This window comes from Leptonychotes weddellii, chromosome 5 (assembly GCF_054177405.1).
Source record: "Leptonychotes weddellii isolate Sample4059 chromosome 5, ASM5417740v2, whole genome shotgun sequence".
Classification (NCBI taxonomy): Eukaryota; Metazoa; Chordata; class Mammalia; order Carnivora; family Phocidae; genus Leptonychotes; species Leptonychotes weddellii.
Window position 1 is genome coordinate 154902656 of NC_138373.1, and position 26459 is coordinate 154929114.

The following is a 26459-nucleotide window of genomic DNA, read 5'->3' on the forward strand; positions in this document are numbered from 1 at the left end:
GTACAGTTTTATTTGCTCCAGCTGAGTGAAGGGTCTGGTGGCTCAGGGTCCCCGAAGCCGCCAGCAGAGGCACCTGTTGTCGGAGCTGTGGGGCAACTCTGAGCCTTCACCGCCGGGAAAGACACAGGGCCGGCTGTGACCCTCCCCCACCCCCCACCCCGGTTCTGTGATTTCGTTCGTCTTAGGGACAGGCCCTGTGGTCCCCGTCGGTCCGCGCCGGATGCACCACGGCCGTCACCTACTGCAGGAAGGCCCGAAGGAAGTCGTTGTAGGAGATTTTGGAAGACAGCGTCTTGTCATAATACTCCAGGATGTGGAAGAACTCCTCCTCCGAGAGGTTGATGCTGTACTGTCTCAGGACCTGCCAGACAGAGCCCCCGCTGGTCTTGGTGCCATTCAAGGAGGCAGGCTGCCAGGTGGGCCAGGCTGCCCACCTCTCCTCCACTGAGCCCGAACATCCCACCTCCAAAGCTGCCCCGCAGCCCTCTCCCCACACCGCACATCCCTTCCCTCCTTCCTTCCTGCCTCCTCTCTCCTCTGCCCTCACCCCGCCAAGGGCCAGAGCATGCACTATGGGTATGAAATTGGAGACTCTCCCAGTCCAATGGAAGCTGCTGGTTCTCCCCAACCCCCTCCCGGAACAGGAGGTTAACAGCCGTCACCTCCCTGCAGGGTAGTGAGGCTGGTCATCACGTTCAGACAAGGTGGAGAGACAGAAAGTAGAGGGCTAGGAGGGAGGCCACAGGGCCTTAACGAGGCTGGGGCCTCTGGGTGCAGCCTACGTGGGAGGAGGGCAGGACAGCAGGTGCAGGGCGCCGGGTGTGGTTGATCTGCCGGTAACACAGCCCGAGGCAGAGCTGGCTGCCCGCCCGGCAGCGGCTCCCCTTCCTCCTCAGTGAGCAGACCCCTGGTCTTCACCCGGCTGCTGTGTGTCCAGCTAAAAGGCTACACTTCTCAGCCTCTCTCGGAGCTGGGTATGTTCTAGCCAGTTAAACCTAAGTGAGAATGTGATGGGGGACTTCTGGGAAGGCTCCTCTAAAGAAAAGGTGCCTGCCCTTTCTCCTCTCCTCTTTTTCTTTTTGCTGCTGGGAATATGGAAGTGATGCTGGGGCCCCAGCAGCCACCACAGACCACGAGGTGACCTCGTGGAAAAAAGCCAGGTGCCGCGGATGGTAGAGTGAGAACAATGGAGTCCCCAGTAACTGCCCAGCACACCAGCTCTGGCTTCCTACTCCGCAGCCTCTTTTATGTGACAGAGAAACAGACTTCCACCGCGTTTCAGCTGCTGGGTCCCTCCTGTTACCTGCAGCTGAGACGGAACCTAATAGGTTCCCTCACAAGTAAAAGTGAAGATTAAGTTATAGATTTCCTGTCTATGCTTTGTGTTATAATTTGTTTCTAACAGGAGACTAGAATGCGGGGCTGGAAGAGCCCGAGGTTCCTCCGGGCAGGGGGATGAAGGGCCCCACCACGGAGGCTGAGCCTGGGTGTTCCTGGCACCCAGCTGGTCTCTGACTCTGGCTCTGTTGAGGCCACGTCTGCCTTTCGAGTACTCCCCTCCCTCTGCCACCCACTCCAAATTCCTGGGATGCAGACAGGACCCTGCTCTCTTCACCTCTTTGCCTGGAGACGGAAGGAGAACTCCGGGCTGAGAGTTGACTTGAGTCCAAAGTAAAGACAAACAGTGTGAGCTAGAAAGCCACTGGCGGGGGGGGCGGGGCCTGAGCACAGGTGTCCCCGGGGGCTGCTGGGACATCCCCTCCTCCCTCCTGCAGCCCCAGCGCCCATCCACCAGCTATTGCTCATCTTCCTGACTTGAAAGGAGAGGGTTTTACTTTTTAAATTTGTTTTAGTTGAAGCAGAGATGAACCTCAAGAATACATTTTTTGTAGGTGCATTTTGAGGTCATAACCCTTTGTCCCTTCGATATTTTGACGGAGTGTTTTCCCTGACTACAACATGTGATTTCAAATCGAATGGTCGGACCTCAATTACTTTCTCAACCTCAGTGGCTGGGCAGGGGTGGAGAAAGGGGTAGGTAGGGAGTGGGGGCCAGAATCTGCCAAGTCAACGAGTTCTATGTGATTCGGAAAGTGGTAGTTGAGGGAGGCCCATTTCTTCGGTCTGGGAAGGATGCGCCTGCAGTCACCAGCCTGCCCACGGTGAGGGCGCCCCGTAGACCCTGCGTCCTCAGGGTGCCGCATACTCTCGTGGGCGCATCAGAGGTACCAGAGTTCACACTGCAGGGAGCGTGGCCGGGCCAGCTGCTGTGGGGAGGTGGCTGGCGCCACAGGGAGGGTAGCTGGGGGAGAGGAGCCGGCTTCTGCTGGCTGAGGTCCCATAGCTGGGACCCTGCTTTATTTAGCTCCTGATCTGGGGGTCTTGTGAGGTGGACACTGGCCCTGGCTCCGCCATGGAGACCACGGGCCCAGCCTGGGCTCCCAGGACCAGTGGCACCTATGGTGGTACCCGGAGGGCTCAGGTTGTGTCCCCCCCAGGGTTCTAGAAACCTTCAGGGAGGAGAACCTGGGGTCTGAAGGTGAGGGGCATGTGATAACCTGGGGGCCCCAAGGAAATGGGGTCTCAGACATCTGCTCACACCTGGGCCTTTGCCAGGGAGGTGAGGGGTCCTCTTTTGAGGTCTTCTGGCCACTGGCATTTGGCCACTGCTCCCTGTTCAGACGCAACAGACAGCCAAGAGCTGAGCTCACCTTCCTGAAATCAGCCACGCTTAAAAGCCCCGTCCCGCCCTCATCGTAGGCTTTGAAGGTACGCCGCATCGGCCTCCAGCAGTGCACAATTTTGGGCTGAATACGCAGTAAAGCTGAATAAAAGGAAGAAGTCTCAGCACCAGATTCTTTCTGGGAAAAAAACACACACACACAAAACCAAGAAGGGGTGAGAACGGAGCTTTTGAATGGGTAGCACGGGGTAGACAGGCACAGCCCAGAGGCTGTGAGCTCGCCTCGAGGGCCTTAGTCCTATTTTTGCCCCTGCTCAGGGCTCCCCTGGCCCCCTCCACTGTAGAACGGGGCCTGCAAGCAGGACTCATAACAATAATGGCAGATCACCAACCCTGCTGTTCATTACACGTCACTTACTCCCCGTCCCTCTCCCCTAACCTGGGAGGAAGGTGGCCCCGTTGATCCCCATTTCACAGACTAGGAGATGGGCTGCTCAGGGAAGTGAAGTGGCAGGATCAGGACGGATCCGGGCTCTGCTCCTCCCAGGTTATGGAGGAGAGAGAGGGCCAGGGAGAGATAGCTGGCCGATTGCAAAATAGTTTGCAGTAAAAAGAGATTTCAGTTTGGGTCTTCTAAGTTGGTTATGATAATGAACAGAGTTTTTTTTTTTTTTAAATCACAAGGTTGTAATTATATCTTGTCATTAGTACACTACACTGTGATTATTTCGTTTAGGTGCTGTTAGATTGAAAACGTATTTTAGCATGATTTCGCCCTAACGCATGTCTGAATATCACAGAGGTGAACTGTAGGCAATAATGTGTAACACATTTTGGGAAAGTTTAATTTTAACATGGCATTACATAAAACAAATTAGTGCAAAGTTAAATTGCTTTCAATTTTTCCATCATTCAGCACCTATGATGGAAACTCACCAGATACCCTATAGCTTCAATTAGCTACCGATTTACCCAATTTGCTGGTCGGCACTCGAGAAAGAAAGGATTCTATGCTTCCTGGCTCTTCCCACACCCACGCCTGGCCCGAGAAAGGCTTTTCCCATCCTAGCTCAGGACAACCGACCCATCCCCACCCTGAAGGCCTCTGCCTCCAGCTCGGGTGTGGCCGGAAAGCAGAGTCCCATGTGGCTTCCCCAGAGGGCTGTCTCCACTGTCAAAGGTTGCAGAGAAGGCCCCCAAAGAACTAGAAAAAGAAATGGCCCTTTGAGCTTCTCTGAGGAGAGACAGTTGGCCTGAGCTCCTCACTTGTGTGGTGGGGGCCTTGGCAGCCTGTAGGAGGGATGGGACTGGAACACGGACCAGGACCAGGGAGGGCAGGCCTTCTGGAGGCATTGGCCCCACGCTTTCCTAGGAAAGGCTCCTGGGGAGAAGTCTCCCGCCTATCACTGCACCCAGGGTAGGGATGTGGGGGAAGGCAGGACTCTTTCCGAAGCACAGAGTGGCAGCTGAAGTCCGTCTGGGTGTAACGTCCAGAGCTGGGGGGGTGAGGCGTGAGACAGAGCACACGGGAAGTGTGCTGGGCTACCTCCCAGTGGGGCCGTCTTGAAGCACCTGTCCCGTCACTGAACACAATCTCAGGAGCCTACGAGCCAGCTTTTCGGCCCCTCGGTGTGGATGTGCAGTCTCTGCACAGGGGAGGGCTCAGAAGGGGTCACCTTTCACGGGCCTTAGAACACAGCAGATCTCCCCCTCGTTTACAAGAGGGGAAACTGAGGCCCGGAGAGGCAGAGGAAGGCCAGAGCTGGCAGGGGCCTTGCAGGCTGTGCGGTTTCCATTGTTCTCTCCTATGCTCCTGGGTTCCCTGAAGATCTAAGGAAGACCGCCTGTTCTCTACTCACAGAAAAACTGAGCTAGAGAAACAACTGTCTTAGCCTTAGGTTTTTCTTCCATAACTTGGCCTAAGCCTCCAATGCCAGCTCTTGTCTAAAGCAGAAACTACACAAAGACGAGACCTGAGTTTGCACAAAATTACATACAAATTTAGCGGCATAGAAACTTTCTGCATGGGATCAACTGTTTGCTGGGTTGACCCATCGTGACCTTGCGGCTGCCGGGTGCGGCGGGGACTGGCGGGGACCGGCTGGGGCAGTCCGGGTCGGCCTGGCACCCCAGTCCCTGCAGCCGAGGCCCGAGGTGGCTGGAATCAGCTGTTTGTCCTCCAAGTCAACAGTGCCAGCGGTACTTTTTCTCTAATTATCACAGATGAGGGAATAGGAGCAGGAAAAAGTTGGTTTTTGTTTTTGTTTTTTTTTGCTTCATGTTTCAGAGAGACTGGAGGAAGGCAAGTCAGTGAAAATACCGGTTGGACTGGGTATGGGTGAGAATCGCAGAATTGACAAATAATTGAGAAAAAAGGTAAAAACCCAGGACAGTGCCCTCCAACTGCTATTTATGCATCTTTAGGTTCTCATTGCTCTTCAAAAAAACAAAAAGGAAATTGTAGACAATGCATTGTGGGTACAGTGTAAGCAAGAAAGATAATGAGTCTCCAACTACCGCCCGCTCCCAACCCGGAAGAAAGGGTCTGGCCTGCCTCAGCTGTTTGATGAATGAACACACACTGATGTTTACATTAAAAATGTTTCACTCTGCTGTGACCCCCGACCCAGCTTCGCCTTTTCCGCGAACCGGCTGATTGCTGCTCCCCAGGCATAGTGCGCGCAGCCACACTGCTCTTGTTGGCCAAACAGGTGTCTCTGCGTGCTGGGGGAGGGGCTACCGTCATCCCGCGTCTGCCACCCACGGGAGTCCGAGAAGCCGAGAGCCAGGCTACTGTCCTGTCTTGGGTCTCTAGGCCCTTATGGGGCCCCGGACGGAGAGAAAGAAAATCTCGGAATCATTTCCAAGAAAGGCAATTTTGAGCTGTTTGCGATGTTCTCAAAGCCTTTACCTGCGCCTCTTGCCTCCCTGAAGAACCCACCAGCTAGCTGGCTTTGGGCCCACTGAGCAGACCCTGGGGGTCATGTGCTCGCCTGGAAAGTGCTGGTTCTATACAGGCCTTTATGTAACGGAGAAGACGGGACAACAAAGGATCGCTTGACAAGTGTATCTATACACACGCATCCTGCTTGTGCACGCACACATCGCACAAGTGTGTATACATACGTGTATCTATCACGCACGTACACGCGCATACCACGAGTGCAATATGTACGCCCACATGCACACATCGCACAGGTACTTAGACACACCTATCATACGTGTCCAGATTTAGAATCATGCACATGTGATACAGTTATCATGTGTACCACACATGTGTGATACGCACATATATGTGTATAGACAAAATCTGAGCCAATTTTCGGGGTCCGCGGGGAGGTGGCAGTGAGACCGGGGACATGTGACAGGTGGGTCCTTACTGGCCAGTGGCCCCTCCTAGAGTCTCCATGTCCACTGTGTCCCTCATTTCTATGAAGCCAGATGATCCGAATTTACAATGAATTGAGAGAGGTGAGAAACCTTTGGCCCCAGACCCCCACATTTCCTGAGAGTGACTGCGTACCATTTTATGCACATTCTGAATTTTCATTCTCTGCATCAGGGAGGTTTCCTTCGCTTTCAGCAGGAGGACACAGCTCTGAATGAAGTCACAGTAAGCAAACCTCCCGTTGTTCTTTAAATCGTACTTCACGACAAGCTGCTGACATTCCTCTTTGCTTATGTCCAGATTGAACTTCTCCACAAGAGCTAAAGACAGAAACATGGGTTCAGCTGGTGGCAATTTGCTCACTCATTCATTTGTTCATGCCCGCACTGATTCATCTCCTGCCGAGATGCTCTCTCTGCTTTGGGCCCTGGCTGGGTCCTTGCTCACAGGCTCATGGTGGGTGTGGCTGGACAGACACTCCGTGCGGCGAGGACACAGGGGTCCCCCGCATCCTGCTGGGACCTCACTGTCCTGGTGTTGGCCTGCCCTCGGGTTTTGCAGCTGCCGCTGCTGCGGTCCCAGCAGTGTGGACAGAGCACCGTGGAAGCCGTACTGAGGAGCAGGGAGGGACAGAGTCGGAGTCAGGGTCGGTGTGTTCCCCATACAAGGTCGGGAGCTGTCCTAGCAAAGGCTCAGAGTCAGGGCCGCGCTGGGGACGTGGGGAGAAGGGGAGGTTCCACGTGCTGCGGCATGGGCCTGGCAGGTGCCCCACTGGGGGGCGGGGGTTCAGCCATGGCTCTCTGACCACGTATTTCTCAACTCTCAAGAGTGTGCCAGCCTACAGGAATTTACACATTTTGAGTCTTCATTCCAGTAACAACCTAAAATATATAAAGCCTATTCTAGAATACTTGGACCATCTTTAGGAGACAAGTGCCATGCAGTTTCAGGGTTTGCGTGTGGCTTTGGGGTTAGGATCATGTCAATGCCACGCTGGCAGCACCTGTCGGTGGCAGAATATCAGCAGTCGTTCCCACTTTGCACTAGCGCCCCTGCTCGACCCTTTACCAGTTAGAAAGCTAAAGCTTCTTCTGGAGTGACAACTCCTAATTGAAAGAGACTTAGGTAGGATAAGATTTGAGTTTACACTGAGGGCGCCTGGGTGGCTCAGTTGGTTAAGCGACTGCCTTCGGCTCAGGTCATGATCCTGGAGTCCCGGGATCGAGTCCCGCGTCGGGCTCCCCACTCGGCGGGGAGTCTGCTTCTCCCTCTGACCCTCCTCCCTCTCATGCTCTCTGTCTCTCATTCTCTCTCTCGCAAATAAATAAATAAAATTTAAAAAAAAAAAGATTTGAATTTACACTGAATAAACTGAGCCCTCCATTGACCTCACGAAAGCAACAAAGTGTCGCGGAGTGGAGGACCATGCTACTTGTTGAGGCTGGAGGAAAAGCACTGCAAGTGGACCTTATATATGTAGATGGTGGCTTCAAACCAAGCACAGGCCAAAATGCTGCTGGGGGAAACAGCAGAACGTGGTGCCAAACAGGACACGTGCGACAGGATGGGGCTGGGCTGGGGAGCCTACAGGGGTGGCCCGAAAAATGCCTTCACTGTTCCGACTTGCAGAAGGTCATCAGCAGGGCACAGAACATGCAGAATGACTTCCGAAAATTAATAAGCATATATTTTTTACAGTATTGAATTTTGGATGTACTACTGAAGCTAGACAGGCTGAGCAGGATAATGGACTGCTCCAGATAATGCACCAGTCCATTAATTCTTCCTGGGTAAAAATTAAACACGGCGATGGTGAATGCAAGACAAGCTAAGGTTCATCAGTCTCAAAATCAAAAGAATTAACTAAAAACCAAATGGAACTCAAACACGCATTAAGACCAACATTGCTGATTTGGTCTCAGAGACACATGTCATGTTAAATCAATGGAACAATGCTTGATCATTATTGATTTCATCTTTTATATTTAATTTATACATGGTTATTTTTTGTAGGAGCTGTTCACTTAAAGAGTTTACACCTTGTTTCGTCTGCACATTTTTAAGCCATGACTATCATAGAAGTGATTTATATTAATATTGGAGGTTCTTGAGAAAAACATTTTCCTTAAAAAGGGATCTAAAGATTGGTCAAGAGGAAGGGTTTCAAGGGTAGATTTACCTTCCTGTAATGTAAAATGCTGCATAAATAATACGCAACCATGAGTGGAAGTATAAACCCAGCAGATGTCATCTGAACAGCTTATCAAAGCGACACGTGGTTAGTACCAGATCAACAGAGTGGAGCCGATGCAGTGGGTGGGCCGGCGTGTCCCCAGCCACAGCCCTCCCCCACCTGTCCCACTTCCCTGAGCTCTCCAAGTCTGTGAACATTTCATGCCGCCCAGAGACCACAACCAAGTCCATGATTTCTAATGCTGAGAACGCCACGGCTTGTGGGCTTGGTCATGCTGGTGCGAATGTGCGCTGCGGTGGGTTGAGGTGTCTTAGGAATTCTTGTCCCGCTAGGCAGCGTTTATGGACGGGCCCAGCCTGCCACACGGGGGGTGGGGTGGGGTGGGGTGGTGGCCTTGTGCCAGCAGGTGACACTCTTATGAGAACGCACCCAGGAATTCAGCCGTGGTGACCTCGCCCTGCTTGTTCACATCCTTCTCTTTGCATTCTTTCAGGAGCTCTCGCCAGCAGCCCTGGATTTTCTTCCGGAGCTTGCTCTCTATGGGCTCGCAGTTCTGCAAGGGCAGGGGGCCCAGGGCCGAGCCGGCACTAGCGGGGGTCTAGCGAGAAAGGAACGGAAATTGTCTTGTAATGCGAGATTCAAAATGGAAGTGATAATGCAAAATTACAGGCAGGGCTCAGGTTTGGGGTTCACAACTTCTCAGGCAGTATTCGCTCAGAAATAAATGAAGAGCAAGAAATGGGTGGTAATTCTGCCACTTGATTTTTCACTTCCATCAGCCGGCCGTATTTGTGCCTAAACACAATAACCAACATAGTTTTGGAGATAAATATATAGCCAAGACTTAAGTATAAGGAGATGTTATTTAAACATATTACTATGTGTGTGTGTGTGTGACAATAACATATTTTTCACCCGAGGAAGAGTCTTATCAAAGAAAGTGAGTCATGTGTCATTTTCATGGATGTCTAATCCTGCACTCAGTTCCAGAATGTCCAATATTGTGAAGTTACGTGGACCAAGTATGAGGCTGTTCTTGGTCTTATTGTATTTTCCATTTAAATACAGGGAATGAATTGAATGTAGCCCAGGCATTTCCCCTGAACACGTCCTATGGTTATCTACTACAGTAACCAACTCAACTGAATTCCTGCTCTTTCTCCTGAATCCTGTGCTGCCTGAGCCTTCCCCATCTGGGTTGATATAACACCCTTCTTCCAGATGCTCAGGCCAAAACCTTAGAAGCCATCCTGGACTCTCTCTCTCTCAACCTGACATCTAATCCATTGGGAAATCCTGTTGGCTTTACCTCAAAGACACATCCAGCACCTGACCTCTGGCCACCGGCTCCCCACTGCCCACCTCGCTCGGAGCCACCAGGCCTCTCCCCTGGACCATTGCAGCCTCCTCCCCATCTCCTTGCTTCTGCCCGCCCTTCCAGCACCCACTCCACCCATAGCTTCTATTCAACAAACAGAATCCACAGGAGTCTTTTAAAGGAGGCATGCTGCCCATATCACTCCTCTGCATAAACACCTACAAGGGCTCCATCCCACTGGGAGTGAAAGCCCCACTCCTTGCTGGGCCCCCTGCCCGCTCCCCCCGCTCCCCCCCGCCCCCAGCGTGTTTCCTATGGCTGCCATAACAGATCTACAGACTTGGTGGCTTAAAACAGCACACGGTATTTCTCTTACAGTTCTGGAGGTCAGAAGCCTGAAATGGGTCCCACTGAGCTAAAATCAGGGTGTCAGCAGGACTGAGCTCTTTCTGAGGTTCTAAGGGAGAATCCATTTCTTACCTTTTCCAGCATCTACAGGTGCCCACACTCCTTAGCTTATGGTCCCTTCCTGAACCTTCCAAGTCAGTAGCATCAGGTGGGCCCTTCTCAAATGGCGTCTCTCTGGCACTGACCCTTCTGCCTCTGCCTTCCCCATTTACAGACCCTTGTGGTTGCCTTGGGCCCTCCTGGCCACTTCAGAATGATCCTGTCTTAAGTCAGCTGGTGAGCACCTTTAATTCCATCTGCAACCTTGATTCTCCGTTGCCATGTAAAGTGACATGTTATAGGTCCCGGAGATTAGGACGTGGACATCTCTGGGGTACTCCTGACCCCCCCTTCATTCTGCTCTACTCACTATCTCCAACTTGCTAAATACTTATTGTTTACCGTTTCTTGGCCATTATTTCTGACAAGAATGTAAACTCCACAAGGGCAGGCACCTTGTTCATTCTCAGCTCTAGAAAAGACCCAGCACAGAGTAGGTGTGCAGTAAACGTGTGTTGACTGAATGAACAAATGGTAACTCCTGTCTCCAAGTGCTCATCATGCACAAAGCCCAGCAATGGCTGCCCTAAGAACATGGCTGGGATCCTCTCAAGCCCCCTTCCCTGGAGACACTGTCATCCTTCCTGCGGATGAGGCAAGAGCCTCAGAGAGGCCTGCCTCCTTCCTATACCCCAAGCTGGGCGGCTCAGCCCGGGGGCAGAGCTGCAAAGTTAGACAGGCCTCGGTTTGAAATTAGGTCTCTCTGTGTCTAATGTGAGGACACCTCTTAGAGCCTCAGTATCTTCAACTGTAAAATGGGTGCAACACTTTACAGCAGGGCACACAGTTGGACCCTCGCACACAGTGCCTACCGACCACAGCGCATTTGCTTTCCTGCCCGATGAAACCCTAGCTTGCTGACATCTAGAGTCTTCTGCCCCTGCTCCTGTACCCATTTCCCGCCCCGAAGCCTCCTTATTCCTCCTTCCAACCCCCACGCCTCCCTTCCACCCAACCCTTCCTCACACCTCCTCCCTCCCTGCTCCAGGCAGGTGAGTGCTAAGGACCCACCTGTGGGCTCCTCTCCTGTGTCCCCACCCCAGGCTCTACCCGGGCCACCTTCTCAGTCACCTGCCCCTTGGGAACTCTAGGTCCCCTCCGGTCCAATGGGGTTTGGGGCTTTGGGGCCCCGGTGATGGTGGCACTATGGAGAGAAGGACTCACACAGGGGTGGCTCGGAGGTTTCAACCCTGCCTTCAGGTCGTGAGTGGGTGATGATGCTGCAGACCTGCTTCCGTCCAGGACTTCGGGAACACTGCTGCCTCTTTGGGCCTTGACTGAACTGCCAGCGGTCGGCGGTGTTGCTGCTCTCTCGGAGCTGAACATGCTAAGGAAGTCCAGGTACTTCAGCCTGCCCTTGGCATTGACTGGCATCTCGCTCCACAGTCGGTCAAACTGGCAAAGAAGCAGAAATCAGTCCCAGGGTGAGGGTAAGAGCCCAGCGGGGTCTCCCGCGGCACCCCCGAGAAGCGGATGGAAGCTAGGGAAGGCCAGCGCTCACGTCGGCAGGGGTCCGAGGCCCACATCGATAAAAAAAAAAAAAATTGAAAAAGAAAAAAAACCCATTCGGCCTCCACTTGATGGAAGCCTCCATAAGACGAACAGCAAAGACGAGAGGATTATTCATGGCTTCCTCAGGACATTTTTAAATTGAATTGGGCCCTTAGTGAGCAGTTGAAGACCATTAAATGTTGTGATTAGTCACAGAGCCTGAGCCGCAGTATATAAGGACACTCTGGGAGGAAATGCAAATCAAAGCCCTGGTCCACCTCGGCCCCGGGGAAGCCCAGCCAGACTCATTCCTCCTTCTCACTGGCGCCTGAGTTCTGCCACCACCCGGCCAGGCGCCGCCACCTTCCGCCGCTGTGCTCACAGCCATGGTGCGCGGCCCCCAAGGGGCCAGCGTTACCTCCCCACCAGCCGGAAAGGGAGGCATTTGGGAAACTGGAGGGAAGCCTCTGGCTTTGGGCTGGTCTCGTCTGATGTCACAGGATGCAATCCAGACCACACCAGCACGGATAGAGCAAAGTGACTCCAGCCTCCTACATGAGCCACTTTTGATGACTGAGGGCTTTTGGGGAGCTAAGAAGAGGGGTAACTTACTTCCGAGTTGGTTTTTAGAGCCCCTCAGAACTGGTGGGGCACCAGCCTCCAGGACACGCCATGGGGAGCTGTGTCCCCTCCTTCCTGTGGGTCTTGACCTTGGCCAGCGCTTCTGGCCTCTGGGTTTCCCAAAGGCAATGATGAGAGACTCTACCATCTCTATTTGAAATTCCGGAAATGAAGCACTGAGTGGTGGGGAAGAGACAGGGAATGTTCCAGGCCCCGAGAAGGGAAAAAGGTTTAGTTTGGGACAATATTCTTGATTAATGTTTTCAACTTTTTACTTCAAAAGAATTGTAGATTTGCAGGAAGTTACAAGGATGGCTCCAAGAGGCCCCTGTGTGGAAGCAAGAGAGCTTGGGAAAGTGACCACGTGGTCTCAGAGAGACTTCACCATCACCAAGGGCAGTAAGCACCCCCAAACAGGAGGAGGCCCTGCCACCTGTCTCTCTCCAGGAAAATTCTCCCAAACCCAGGGGACAGATGACTGGCGCTCTTCTCTACCTTGTGCTGAAGCCACCTCTGCAGGTGACATCTCCCTGCCTGGTCCTGAAGCTCTCTGAAGGTCGTCTGAGATGCGTCTTTAAATGTTGAACATCTCACAAAGGGGCTGGCACATGGCAGGTGCTCTAGAAATGTTTGCTGAAAGTCCTAAAAAACTCACAAAAGACTGATCAGACAATGGTAAGACCCTTTAAAAATGAAGAGGGAGAGAGGGCACGAAGCCGTATTGTAATCCCATTCCTCATGAAAGGCTTTCGGGAAGCAGAGCAAGATGCGGCCGTACAAGAGGAAGTGGGCTGTGGAGGGCTCTCCTGCACTCCTGTGTTAGCGACACGGGGGAGGAAGGCCGTGTTATCAAGGGTAAATACAAAGAAGGGTGTGAGTGCTTGAGGATGCGGTAAACACCTGATGCATGGGAGTGAGGACATTTACAAAACCACAGGGACAACAATGGTGTCTCCTGGTCCAGCAGAAGGGGCAGAGATGGACCACCTCCTAATTAAATCTTGTGGTACAATTAAAGTCAAGGCAGGACCACAGAAATCCTCTCTGCACCATGAAAGGCAGAATGAATGCTGCCAGGAGTACACGGAATTGAGTGGGTGGGTAATGGAAGCCCCTGGTAGATTGTCACACCCCAGAACACTGACAGAGCCTAAAGATTGGGTGCAGGATGGAGGCTGGTGGGGGCTCTGGGGACCAGAGAGGCATCAAGAGGACTGGAAATGGGCACCATGAGAGTGTATTCTGAAATTACAGGCCTGTGAGCCGGGCATGAAACCCAGGCAAAATTCTAGTGGTTTGTGAATGAGTTGAAAGCAAGTAAATTTCCACGTCACGGTGGCAGATCGTGACCTTCCTGAAATGTCCCCTTCAAACGCAGAGTAGTAACTACCTTCTGAACACTTAAAAATATCTGACTTTGGGATCCACTCCTGTGATGCGGAAAGCTGCCTGAGAACGCCACTCCCATCCTAACAACAAGAGAAAGCCAAATATCTACCAAATCGGAACCGTGCTTGAGCCAATCAGAGAGCTGAGGCTCTAGGGAGCCGAGGGGACTGAAAGCCAAGGAGCCCCAAGTCTCCAAGAGAGCCAGACACCCCAGCTCTCACGCCTGGCAGAGCTCGGGCAGAAATCAGCTAAAATGTTAATAGATTCGTCCAGGACAAGTGTGGGCTGGCATGTGAGGCTAGCATGCCTGGGAGGCCCAGACGCAGGGAATGCTCATGCTCACACGCTCTCCTCCACTGGCCTCTGTTGCTTCTCTGGAGACAATGCACAGGATGGATAGATGTGCAATGCTCCTCGCTTCTCCAGACCCTTCTTTCATGGGAAGTGGAAGCCTGAAGCCGCTGGGGGAGGCGTAGCAAACCCACTCGAGACCAGGACCCCTGGGGGAGGGAAGGAAGAAGCAAACACTTCTGCTTCTAGGGGGGGTAGGAACCCTCTCCCTCAGGGCCCAGCCACAGATCCATGGCCCCAGGGGCCAGCAAAAGGCCTGGAGGAGGGGCAGCAACCCCAGGGTCTACACCTATACAAAGCAAGGTCAGAGGTCAGCTACCCTGCAGGGGAATGGGAAACTTCCTTGCCCAAGACCCACCACAGAGACAAGGTGGAGTCTGACTGCCACAGAGGGGGCGTCCAGGGCAGGAGCATGGAAAAGGTGCATGCCTCCCCTGAGGCCCAGAGGCCCAGGCCCTGCCTAAGCCAGGCTGGACCAGGCATGCCAAGATATACCACCACCCTGCATAAACCTGGCACTGAGTGATGAGCACCAAGCGCAGGGGAGACACCATCCTGTGGCCAGATGTATAGGGCCCGCTGACCGCTGAGACAGAGTAGAATACTCGGCAGGCGCCTGGCATCCCTGGGCCCACACCCCACACACAGTGACGGCCGTCTCCTGCTGGAGGAGTCTGATGCGTGTGCACCGGGCACCCTCACGGTAAGGGCAGCAACAACAAACTCAAACAAAGCTCAAGGACAATGAAGCCCAGAGAGGTTGAGTAACTTGTCCAAGGTCACACAGCTGGACAAGTGCAGAAGCAGCACTGAAACCCAGGTCTGCCTGCCTGAAGGGTTGTTTGTTCTTTGCCTGAATGCTTCTCACCTCCTACAGGTGTCTGTTTAAGAAACACCACATCTGAAGTGTTCAGAAATGCTTAATGGTTCCTTTCCCTAACATAGCTGCAAATAGAGCGAAGTCCCCACGCAGTCACCGGGACTGATCTAAATTGCCTGACCAGGAGAGGCTCTCTCTGTGGGTCCCTATCTTCTTTTTTTTTTTAATTAATTTTTTTTAAAAGATTTTATTTATTTATTTGACAGAGACATAGAGAGAGAGGGAACACAACCAGGGGGAATGGGAGAGGGAGAAGCAGGCCTCCCGCGGAGCAGGGAGCCCGACGCGGGGCTCGATCACAGGACCCTGGGACCATGACCTGAGCCGAAGGCAGACGCTTAACGACTGAGCCACCCAGGCGCCCCGGTCCCTATCTTCTTAAGACATATCCAAGTGGACCCAGTTCCTATGGCCTTTTATAGCACCCTTTCTGCAGAGTCACGAAGACCCATTAGTTTCCAACTCCATCCACTCGGAGAGTCGCTCTCCTCTTCTGAAAGGTTAATTACACCAAAAGATTTCAAAAGATGCGGCACTTGCCCTGCTTACAGAGCTCTGTAAGTCAAGAAAGCTGACCTCTCAGATTCGTGATGGTTGGATCTTTTTTTAGGATGAGCTAGTTTTTATAATGCAGATAAACCAAGACACAAGATCTCTATTTGGATGCTGGTTAACATGGTTGGAACTGTCCCAGCATCTTCAGGGAACCCTTCTGAATAATGGCAAGAGGGGTCCAGACACTTTAGGGGTACCAAATTACTTCTGTGTCTCCCCATACAGACACTGTACCATCCAACCAAGAAGGTCCCGGTACATGACTCATGCAAGGAGAAAACATGGATCTCTGTGGCTTTGGCTTCCTGTTTGCCAGTCTATATCCAGAAACACCCTTCCCAAATAGAGCACAATTTTTGCTAATCATCCCCCAACTTAAACCATGGTACTTATGTCAGACTTTGATGCCCTCGATGATGCGGACTATATTTGAGATGTGTCGGCGTATTTTTAGAAGGCAGCATTTAAAAATAAGTGCTTGATTTTGCTGGAGAGGTGGGGGGCTTGATGTGCTGGGGATGGTGGAGGCTTTCTTAGTGGACAATTAAAATCCAATTCTCTGTTATACACGCCAGATATGCCAGCATGTCATTAATTTATATCGATAATTAGAGTGAAATTTTACTCATTTAGATGAAAAATCTTTATTAGCAAAACCTTTGTTAGTTGGCCCCATAGAATAATAAATGCAACTGGATTAATTTTAAAGGTTTCTCTCCATTTATAGTAATGGAGAGAAGTATTTGCAAATAGCCATCTCACTCAGCTTTGATGATCTATGGGACTGAACTGTTGAGGGAAAGCACTTTAATTTGTTTAGCAAAAATGATCATAACACTTTAAAAAAGTGATATTTTAGGAAAGTGAAATCTGATGCTCATATTATTCATTATTAATGAATTCATTCTGTAGGGTGGTGAGTTCAGAGGCCTGAGTGGGGAGGGGGTCGTGTGTGATGATCACCCCTCCCTGTGAACACTCTTAGTCCTTAATTCTTAAACCCCGAGAAAATGGGGCCTCAGGGTGGAGTGACCCAACTTGGGAGCCGAGAGTGACCTTTCCACCCGGGAGCTGTGGGAAGCTACCCGGGCTGAGCCTGAGCAGAATCAGAGGAAGGACGGAGGTGGGGCTACTTTCATAAGTATTTTGGATTTCAGTTTTCACTTGAGTTATTCTCTGGGATTAGGGCACCAGCTTGTTTGACAAGTGGAGAGTGCTTGAGGCAGTGCATTTTCTGTGGGGGAGGGAACTCTGCTTCTGCGCTTGGATCACTGGTGCTCTGTGTTATCCCAGCTGTTTGGCCACTGGACAGTGGTGGTGGAGAACATGGATACTAAACCCGCGACCTATCCATTCACCAGGACTTGCTGAGCACCTGCTCTGTGCCAGGCTCTGTTTTCCCGTTTGGGTCACAGTGAGGAACAAGCCACCCAGGGAACTGCTCCCCGGGCACTAACATTTAGTGATATTATTGACTGAAGTTAGTAAGCAAGGCAGACCCTCAGGATGCCATCCTTCTGGGAGGTGCTCTTAGCCTTGGAAGGTCATGGAGGGCAGAGAAGCCAGGGCAACAGGTTATCAGAGCTAAGAAGAGCATCATTCGGTTTTTGAGGAGGAAACTGCTGAGAATCTCTTCTGAGGCCTCTGTGATGGGCAGGAGGGCCTCAGAGAAGGTGGCCTGTGTCCAGCCTGTGGGGTGGGCATGTCACCAGCCTGCCCATGGTGGTATCCCCAGAGCTTCTGAAAACACTAGCAACGGAACCAGGGAGAGGGCAAGGAGAGGGGGAGGGGGGTGGCGGGAGGTCCAGAGCAGCTCATAGGCTCTATGTTGTCCCGTTCAGGTGTGGGGAGAGACTGGTTGCCTCTCTGGGTCACATAAGCCCAGGGATTATCCAGGGGAGGAAGAGGGAGTGTGGTTGCTGGAGCAGAGTTTAATTTGATTTTAAAAATAAAAGTGACATTTGCACCCTGATTGAAAAGGTGCAATTCATACTTGTTACACAAAGAGAAGGCTCCTGTGAGTCTTCAGTAAGATTGAAAACAAAACAATAACAACAACAATAGAAACAACACCCCCCAAAACCTTCCAGTATTTTCAAAATAGAGATCAGCCCTAAATTCTGGCCTGATGCTCATATAACACTGCCTAGGACAATGAACCAAATACATTTCTTACTTGCTCATCTGTCAGAATTTGGACATGGCGGGAACAAACGGCCCGGAATTCATCCCTGGAGGCGGTGTTCGTTTTCATGGTGTCGAAGTTCTCAAACTCCTGAGCAATTGTGCGGTAATGGGAGCCCACGGCTTTGTGGAGGCGAGCCAGCAGCTCCTGGTTTGTCGTTTCCTTGGGAGATGTGGGCGGCGGGCCTTTGGGCATTTTCTCAGCCCACTCGGCAGCAGTCTGGGAAAAAAAAGAAAAAGAAAGATTGATCCATATAATAAATAATAAATCATCTCATGGCCCTGGGCCCACCACCCATGGCAGGTCCTGGGGGAGCCCCAGCTTGGTGAGGAAAAGTGCCACCACCCACACGCGGGTCTCAGACAGGATCCAACCAGAGGTTCAGACTTGGCTGAAGGGGAAGCCTGGGTCCCTTGGCCACAGAGAGGGAGCCACACACAAGTCAGGGCCACCATGCAGGGGGACATGTGGAGCCGGCCCTGGGGAGGGCAGGCCTTTATTCTCATCCATTCACTCATTCGGTCTGTCCTTCTGTTCACTTCACAAACACGCAGCGAGTGTGTGCTCTGAGGTAAGGGAGTAAACGTGTATCCAGACTGCTTTTATTTCTGGACATCAGTGTAGTGGATTTATACTCACAGCAGTTAGAATTGGCAAGGCAGTTTTTGATGGCTCTTACTACATGATGCTACAGCACCACAGCTGGCTAAGTGTTCCCTTAAGCCTAAAACTTCGAGGCCCACAGGGACTTAATCCTGGCGAACGCAGAATCTGTGGGGTTGGAGGTTGAGCAGGGCCGTGGAGCAAGCCCACTGAGCCCTGCCATTCTAAACCTCTCCTGGGGAGTCAGGAGCCCTAGGTCAGGGCCTCATGGCGCTGTCCATGGTGCCTGCGAGCCTGGCGGGGGTGAGCGGTAGCCTGGACTCAGGGGCCGCTTTCTGGAGAGAGGAGGAATGGGCTGTGGGGAAAGGGGGGGAAGAGAAGGACCTTCTTACTGGATGTATAGGCTACGTGCAGGCGAGAGGGCCAGGCAAGGTGAGCAGGGAGGAGCCTGGGGAGGACCACAGCCTACGTTCCACACGTGCTGATGATCACTATGGTAGACAGGTGGGACAGGTGGTAGATAGGCAGGACAGGAGGAATAGCAGACACGGAAGTTACTTAGTGATCACCAGCAGATGCTAGGATGACAAAGGTCTCTGTGTTCACCCTGGGGCCAGTGAGGAGGACAGACTTAGCTCGCGATGAAGCCAGACTTGGGAGACTGGGGCTCAAAGGGCAGCTGCATCCTGAGCCTTCTGTGAGGGGACAGGGGTCAGGGGGAGTGGGCAGGCCTAGGGAAGCAGCCCTGACATCCACCTACTTGCTGCAAGCAGGAAGAGGCCCCCCAAACCAGACCTGTGGTTGCTGCCTCAGCAGTTCAGCTCCTGAAGTTTGAGGAAGAGGTGAGGCTGTGGGATGGGAGGGGACACCAGACTCTGTGAGAACGTGAGGGTGACAATGCATGAGAACTGTCTCCCAATGAGGGTGAATTCTGAAATCCGCTCCATTTCCTCCATCAAAACCTGTCGTGACTATTAGCTATAATTGCTCTCATGATGAGCAGCACTGTGCTAAGACCTTTACAAGATTTTCACATTTAATCCCCCCAACTAGTATTAAAACTTGGTCATGTCTCATGAAAAAATACTCAACATCACTTGTCATCAGGGAAATACAAATCAAAACCACAATGAGATACCACCTCACACCAGTCAGAATGGCTAAAATTAACATGACAGGAACGACAGATGTTGGCAAGGATGTGAAGAAGGGGGAACCCTCTCACACTGTTGGTGGGAATGCAAGCTGGTACAGCCCCTCTGGAAAACGGTATGGAGGTTCCTCAAGAAGTTAAAAATAGAGCTACCCTACAACCCAGCAATTACACTACCAGGTATTTAACCCAAAGATACAAATATAGTGATCCAAAGGGGCACCTGCACCGCAATGTTCATAGCAGCAATGTCCACAATAGCCAAACTGTAGAAGGAGCCAAGATGTCCATCGACAGATAAATGGATAAAGAAGATGTGGTACATATATACAATGGAATATTACTCAGCCATCAGAAAGGATGAGTACTTACCATTTACACTGACGTGGATGGAACTGGAGGATATTATGCTGAGTGAAATGAGTCAATCAGAGAAAGACAATTATCATATGGTTTCACTCATGTGGTATATAAGAAACAGCACAGAGGATCATAGGGGAAGGGAGGGAAAACTGAATGGGAAGAAATCAGAGAGGGAGACCATGAGAGACTCTTAATTCTGGGAAACAAACAGGGTTGCTGGAGGGAAGGTCGGTGGGGGAATGGGGTAACTGGGTGATGGGCATTAGGGAGAGCATGTGATGTGATGAGCACTGGGTGTTATATGCAACTGATAAATTATTGAACACTACATCTGAAACTAATGATGTACTGTATGTTGGCTAATTGAATTTAAATTAAAAAAAAACTTGGTCATGTCTCTTTTTCAGCAATTCCACAGCAATATATATATTCTGTGTTACTGTCCTTCAGGACAGAGCATAATGTTACTTTATGAAGTTGCATCAAACACAGGATGCTTCTGGAAATACCCTCAAAAACGTGATCCCACACACTCGGACCACAGTCCGTCTCATCTTCAACCACTGAACAGTTAATAGAAGCTTTTAAATACATCCACTTGGAGCCATTCAAAGCAAGTGGGTGCCTTTCTTTTCCTATTCTTGAAAATGAGACTGACCTTACTGGTAGATGTGATACATTTCCAAACAGTTACAGCTCACTTCCCACAGCTAAGCACCTGGCTGTTTGCCTAAACATTCCAAGAGGTGTTGGTGTTCAGAGTGCAAAGGAGCCTCCTCCAGAAGGAGAGTCATGCTTCAAGTCTGTCCTGACACTTGGCGCTCCTTTGTGCCCTGAGAAGGATGAGCCCCCAGTGGACACAGCTGAGAAGAACACAGGTGGACAAGTCTAGCAGGGAAGGTGGGAGTCCTGGATCTGAGGCTAGACTCTGCCCCTAATGCGTTGTGTGGTCTCGCGTAAGCCCCTAGGGGCCCCTTTCCCCTTGGTTTCCTCATCTATCCAGGAGGAATAAGGAAGGGCTTACATGAGACCGTATATATGAGCGCTCTTTGAAAGTTTTAAAACACAAAACAAATTGGAAATCCTCTCATTCTACCAACAGATATAGAAGAATTCTCACAAAGCAGATTATGCAACCCTGGGTTAATATGGTTTCAACTCCAGAGGAAATTGAATCATTTTTAAGCAAAATAGAGATTATAAAATTTAACTTGAGTATTAGAAAGGCCTGAATAGACAGGTAACCATAAAAGAAACTGAAAAAGCTGTTAGAAGAGCTACCATCTATTATTAAAAATGTGCAAATCTAGCTGATTTTAAGGGCAAGCTGTATCTCATTTTAAGCAATAAATAATTTTTACATTAGTCAAATTATTCCAGAACACAGAAAGGCATCTATAGTATTCCAACTCATTATATATATTTCCCTAATACCAAAATATGATAAACACTTGAAATAAAAAATATAAACCCACCTAATTTATGGGCACTAATGTGAAGACATTAAAAGATTTTTAAAAAGACCATTAGGAATATTTAGCACCATTATTTTTAAATAAAAAATCAACTAGGGTTTATTCCCAGTATAAGAGTCCTTCAAGAATTAGCAGACCTTTCAATTCTTTACGTTAGGTCACATATCGACAGATGGCAAAAAAGGCATTTAATAAAATCCAGCAGCTATGCCTGATAGAAATGGTGTACACTAGAATACAATAGCTATACCACATAGAAATAAAATGAAGATCCTGTGTGTAATACTCTCTCCTTAAATGAGAGTATTAGCCAGACACCATCTGCAAACATATTAAACGGGTAACATATTTAAAGCATTAAAGTCTGAAACAAGATAGGCACGCTCAACTGTCAGTTCTACTATTCACATTTTTAGAGGCTCCAGCTTTTGAAATAAAACAAGAAGATGAAATAAACCATATGAATGTTGAAAAACGAAATTCATCATTATTTGTGGATGTGACTGTACAACTAGAAAATCTCAAGATAGTGAGGAAAGTGGCTGGAATAAAGCCAAAAATACAAAACAGCAATACTATTTTTTGGGCGGTAATTATAACTCATTAGAAATTGTATTGTGGAAACAACCCGCATTTACGTTGGTGACAAGCTCTTGAATACTTTGGGATAAATTTCATATGAAAGCGTGAGACCTACACAGAGACAGCTACGCGCATTCTACGGAGGGGCTGTCAAAGCAAGGTTGGAATACAAAAGGACGTGTACTATGATCCCAGATGCGAAGACTCCATTTCAAAAGATCTCAAATTATAAATAAAGTTAATAAAATCTTAATAAAAATCTCAGTGGATATTTGGGAGAATCGTCAGATATATGGACACTAAAATTGATATGGAGAAAAAAATATAGGAAAATTGCCACGAATTCTTGGGAAAGGCTAGCAATGAAGTTTTTGACCTGCCAGATATTAACATGTCATAAACTTGATATAACCAGAGGAGTGTAGCTTGGTCTAGAAACATGTAAGGAAATCAGTGGCCACCTGCTTAGGTTGTTAGTGGGTAAGAAATAGACCTCTAACTGTGGCCGAGCCACAACACCACTAAAGCAGTAGGGAATGGCGTGGCTGACTCCTAGACAGCTTTGGGTCAGAGTGACCTCATAAACAAGAAAGAACATCCAAGTTTCACAAAGGAAAATTCCTCCTTCTCTCTTGCCTCATCAACTTCAAACCACGGTCCTCTGAGGTCCCCACCTCGGCAAATGGAGACTGTCCTTCCAGTAACTTAGGCCTGGAGTCACCTGTAAAATACCTACCACCACTTCCAAACCACCCACAAATCCCAGGGGCTCTGCTTTCACAGTACGTATCTGGAAGCTGACTGCTCCATCCTTACCTCCTGGTCCAAGCCACCATCGTCTCTTGCACCGAGTACGGCAACTGTCTCTCTGCTTCCACGTGCATTTTCCTCTGAGGATGATCTTTTAAAGTATGTATGTACACACGCACACAAGTATTAACACTTGTTCTCTCGATGGAAGGGTAAGCAAGAGCAGAGCCATAATCACAGAGCCATAGTCATCTTCCTCTGAGGATGATGTTTTTAAAGTGCATGTCAGATCAAGCAAACCTCTCAAAAGGCTTCACAGATTGCCCAGAGTAACAGGCAGAGCTTCACAACGGCCCTCCCCAGCGCCCCCCCACCCTGCTACACTCTCTGACCTCACTTCTGTGACTCTCTTCCTTGCTCACTCTGCTCAGAGCCGCCAAGCCTCCTGCTTTTCTTCAAATACAGCAAGCGCCTTTCTACCTCAGGGCCTTTGCACTTGCTGTTCTCACACATCCTTCAGGGTTTTTAGAACATGCCTGAGCCACATTCCACATTTCCCTCCCTTTCCCCTGTCCTTGCTTGTGTTCTGTGGTGCTTATTGCTCTCTGATCCCCTATATGTTTACTCCTTAACTGTCTTCCTTACCCTAACAGAAGATAAACCTCATGAAGGCAAGGACTCTAGTCTTTTGTTCACTGCTGAATTCCCAAGTGCTTAGCACAGACCTGGCACACAGTGGGGTCTTCTTTTTTTTTAAAAAAAAAGATTTTATTTATTTATTTATTTGACAGAGAGAGAGAGCACAAGCAGGGGGAGTGGCAGAGGGAGAGGGAGAAGCAGGCTCCCTGAGGAGCAGGGAGCCCGATGCAAGGCTCGATCCCAGGACCTCAGGATCATGACCTGAGCCGAAGGCAGTCGCTTAACCAACTGAGCCACCCAGGTGCCCCCATAGTGGGGTCTTAATATTTGTTCAAAGAAAGAGTGAATAAACCATGCATCCATACAATGGAAAAATGTCACAACCAATAAAATGAAATAAGTGGCAGGATCCTTGCATTCTGCTCTGGGCAGCGGCCCAGGATCTATGTTAAAAATCATGACCTTGTCATGATGCAAAGAAATGGAAATGAAAAAAAAGATTTGATTTTTTTCTTCTAACAAACTGGCAAATTTCTTTTTTTTTTTTTTTAAGATTTTATTTATTTATTTGAGAGAGAGAATGAGAGAGAGCGAGCACATGAGAGGGGAGGGTCAGAGGGAGAAGCAGACTCCCTGCCGAGCAGGGATCCCGATGTGGGACTCGATCCGGGGACTCCAGGATCATGACCTGAGCTGAAGGCAGTTGTCCAACCAACTGAGCCACCCAGGCGCCCCAAACCGGCAAATTTCTGATTGAAGATATCATGCTGGAATAGGTGAATAACATACCTGAAGCCATAAAAATTTCCTCTCCTTTGACTTAGTACCTCTCCTCTAGGACTCTCCTTCAGGAAATAAACAAGGTGAGCTCACGGAACTACAATCATTAAGAATTCTTTACAAAATTAACAAGATTTTACAAAATTGGCAACAGTTTGGATGTCTGACAGTAGGGAAACAGTTAAATAAGATATGATATTTCTTTTTTTAAGATCTTATTTATGTATTTGAGAGAGAGAGAGAGAGAGCATGCCAGTGGGGGGAGGAGCAGAGGGAGAGGGAGAGAGAATCTCAAGCAGATTCCATGCTGAGCATGGAGCCCATTGCAGAGCTCGATCTCATGACCCTGAGATCATGATCTGAACTGAAATCAAGAATCAGGCATTTAACCAACTGAGCCACCCAGGTGCCCCAAGATATGATATTTCTATAGGATGGATTACAATCCAGCTATTTAGAATCTTTCAAGGAGTAATTTAATATGATAAAATGTTTGTGATGTACTAAGTGGAAAAGAATCCATAAAATCGTCCAAATGATCGTGCATACACACACACACGTGTGCACATGCATGCACATGCACAAACACACACAAGTATTAACGCTTGTTCTCTGGGTGGAGAGGGAAGGGAAGCAAAGTCAGGAGGCTGACTGGAGCTCCCAAGCTGGGAGGGTCAGGGGTCCTGAGGTCTGGGGCTTGGGACAGTCTGGTTTGGTTGTGAATGACGCTGAGGACAGACTGGCCGTGGAGCACTGCTCAGTGGGAGAGCCTGCGCTGTGAGTCAGACCCCTGCTCTCCACCTGTGCATAGATCTGAGTAACACCTGAATCTCAGAGCCCCAAGGGGTGGTGAGTGCTTGTGCTGGGTACATGTGACACGCATGTGTGCACTGCCCTCGCAGAGAATGAACGCTCAATGCCCGCCCTTGAGTACTGTCCTGAGTCTTTCACAAACACTCGTGGGACATCTGCTATGTGCCAGGCACTCTTCTAGTCTGGGGAGGAAGAGGTAAGAAGTAATCCTTAAATAAGGTCTCTACCCAGGTGGAGTCTCCAGGGGGAAGAGAGCGACCAGGGCAAAGCTCACCCATAAGAGTGAGCAGAGATTCTAAGCGGGTTGTGTGCTCTTAGAAGGGGGCAGGGTGCCGTGGACACAATTGGCCTCCCTGAGGAGGAGATGACTGAGCTGGGAGGCAAAGGAAGTGCAGGTGTAAGTCACCTGAAAACCCAGAGCCCGAGGCCATGTCCCTACTCAGCAAGGTGGGGAGGCTGAGGAACAAGGCAGGCCGGCCTGCAAAGTCAGCTCTTCCCACAGGCCCTGAGTTGCAGCCCGAGCCCCCCCCACACCCCCCCTTCTCCTCTGCCAGGAGGGCGGGAGGCAAGGGGACACTCATGGGCACTTGCCAAGAACAGAAACAGCACCATTTCCTGTCCAGACACACAGGAGCGCGGGTGACTAAAACTTCTCACGAAGGGGGTTTTGCTGCCAGTTAGAAATAGTCTTTTGCCTCCTACAAAAATAATTATTGCATTTTCACGGCAGAAAACTTAGAAATGACAAAAATGCTACAAGGAATAAACAGATCACCGATCACACCACTCCCACTCGGTGACCAGGATGAACGGCTGACCTGGAGGTCCTCAGGCCCCGCGGATGGGGCCACCCCGCTCTGCATGCCATGCCACCCAGAGCACCCCGCAGCCTTGGAAGTGCAGAGCCCCCCGGTTCTTCCATCAGGGCACGGAGGAGCGGAATCTGTCAGGCGCCCCCATCCTGGTTCTCGTCCTGCTTTTGAACAAAGCCGCTCAGCCACTGCCAACCTGGCTCCGAGGGACTGAAGACGCCTGGGAAGAACAGATGGCTCTTGGTCTGGCGCTTTTGTGTCCCTGGCACTTGTCACGTGATCATATATCTGAATGGGGAAAAATAGTGCTTTTTCTATAACTAGAAGGAATGTTTCTCCTAATCGGAAAGGACACCACTATTTTCCGATGTAAATGTCACTTTCCGATACTAACTAGGCTTTCCATAGAAGGCACCCTTGGGATAGGAATGATAGCAGGGACACTGAGAACGACAGGGAAGGGATCAGGCATCGGGTGCCCACCTTCGTCCACACCGTTGTCTGGAACAGGAGCCGCGGGGCCTGCACCTCCGTGCTCTTGCCTGTGGCCTCTCATCCAACACCTGTATGCACGCCGGGCTGTTCTGGGTACTTAAAAAAAAGTGGAATCGTATCCACCATAGGTCTGACCCAGCTAGAGAATGATTTCCATGTTTTGAAGGAATTTTCTCTCATTTACTCAAGGGTGTTCATGGAGCCTTGTTTTATCAAACAACTGTCCCTTTTGATGTTGCAGGGAAATAACAGACCACCACTGCCAAGAAGAAAATTCCTGGTCCCCTTTGTGACTTTATAATGTTGGCAAAATATATAAAAGAAACCATGTCCCAATACGGGAAGTATATAATCATCAAAGAGCCTATGAATAACACGGAGCGCTTTTCAGTTTCAAACATATCTGTAGATCTCATTTAGTAAACAGCAAGT

The 26459-nt window shown here is 50.1% G+C and overlaps 1 protein-coding gene across 1 annotated transcript in view; it reads right to left on the reverse strand.

The window, feature by feature from the left end:
* Nucleotides 1-9: 9 nt before the first annotated feature.
* Nucleotides 10-26459, reverse strand: part of EFCAB6 (EF-hand calcium binding domain 6) — a 69283-nt gene continuing 42833 nt past the window's right edge. The window contains exons 8-13 of the mRNA XM_081819014.1: nt 17554-17781; nt 11255-11485; nt 8695-8863; nt 6207-6391; nt 2712-2861; nt 10-361 (exon numbers count right to left, since the gene is read on the reverse strand). Of these exons, the coding sequence (XP_081675140.1) occupies nt 239-361; nt 2712-2861; nt 6207-6391; nt 8695-8863; nt 11255-11485; nt 17554-17781 (1086 nt within the window). The 3' untranslated portion in view covers nt 10-238. The remainder of the gene's footprint in view (nt 362-2711; nt 2862-6206; nt 6392-8694; nt 8864-11254; nt 11486-17553; nt 17782-26459) is intronic.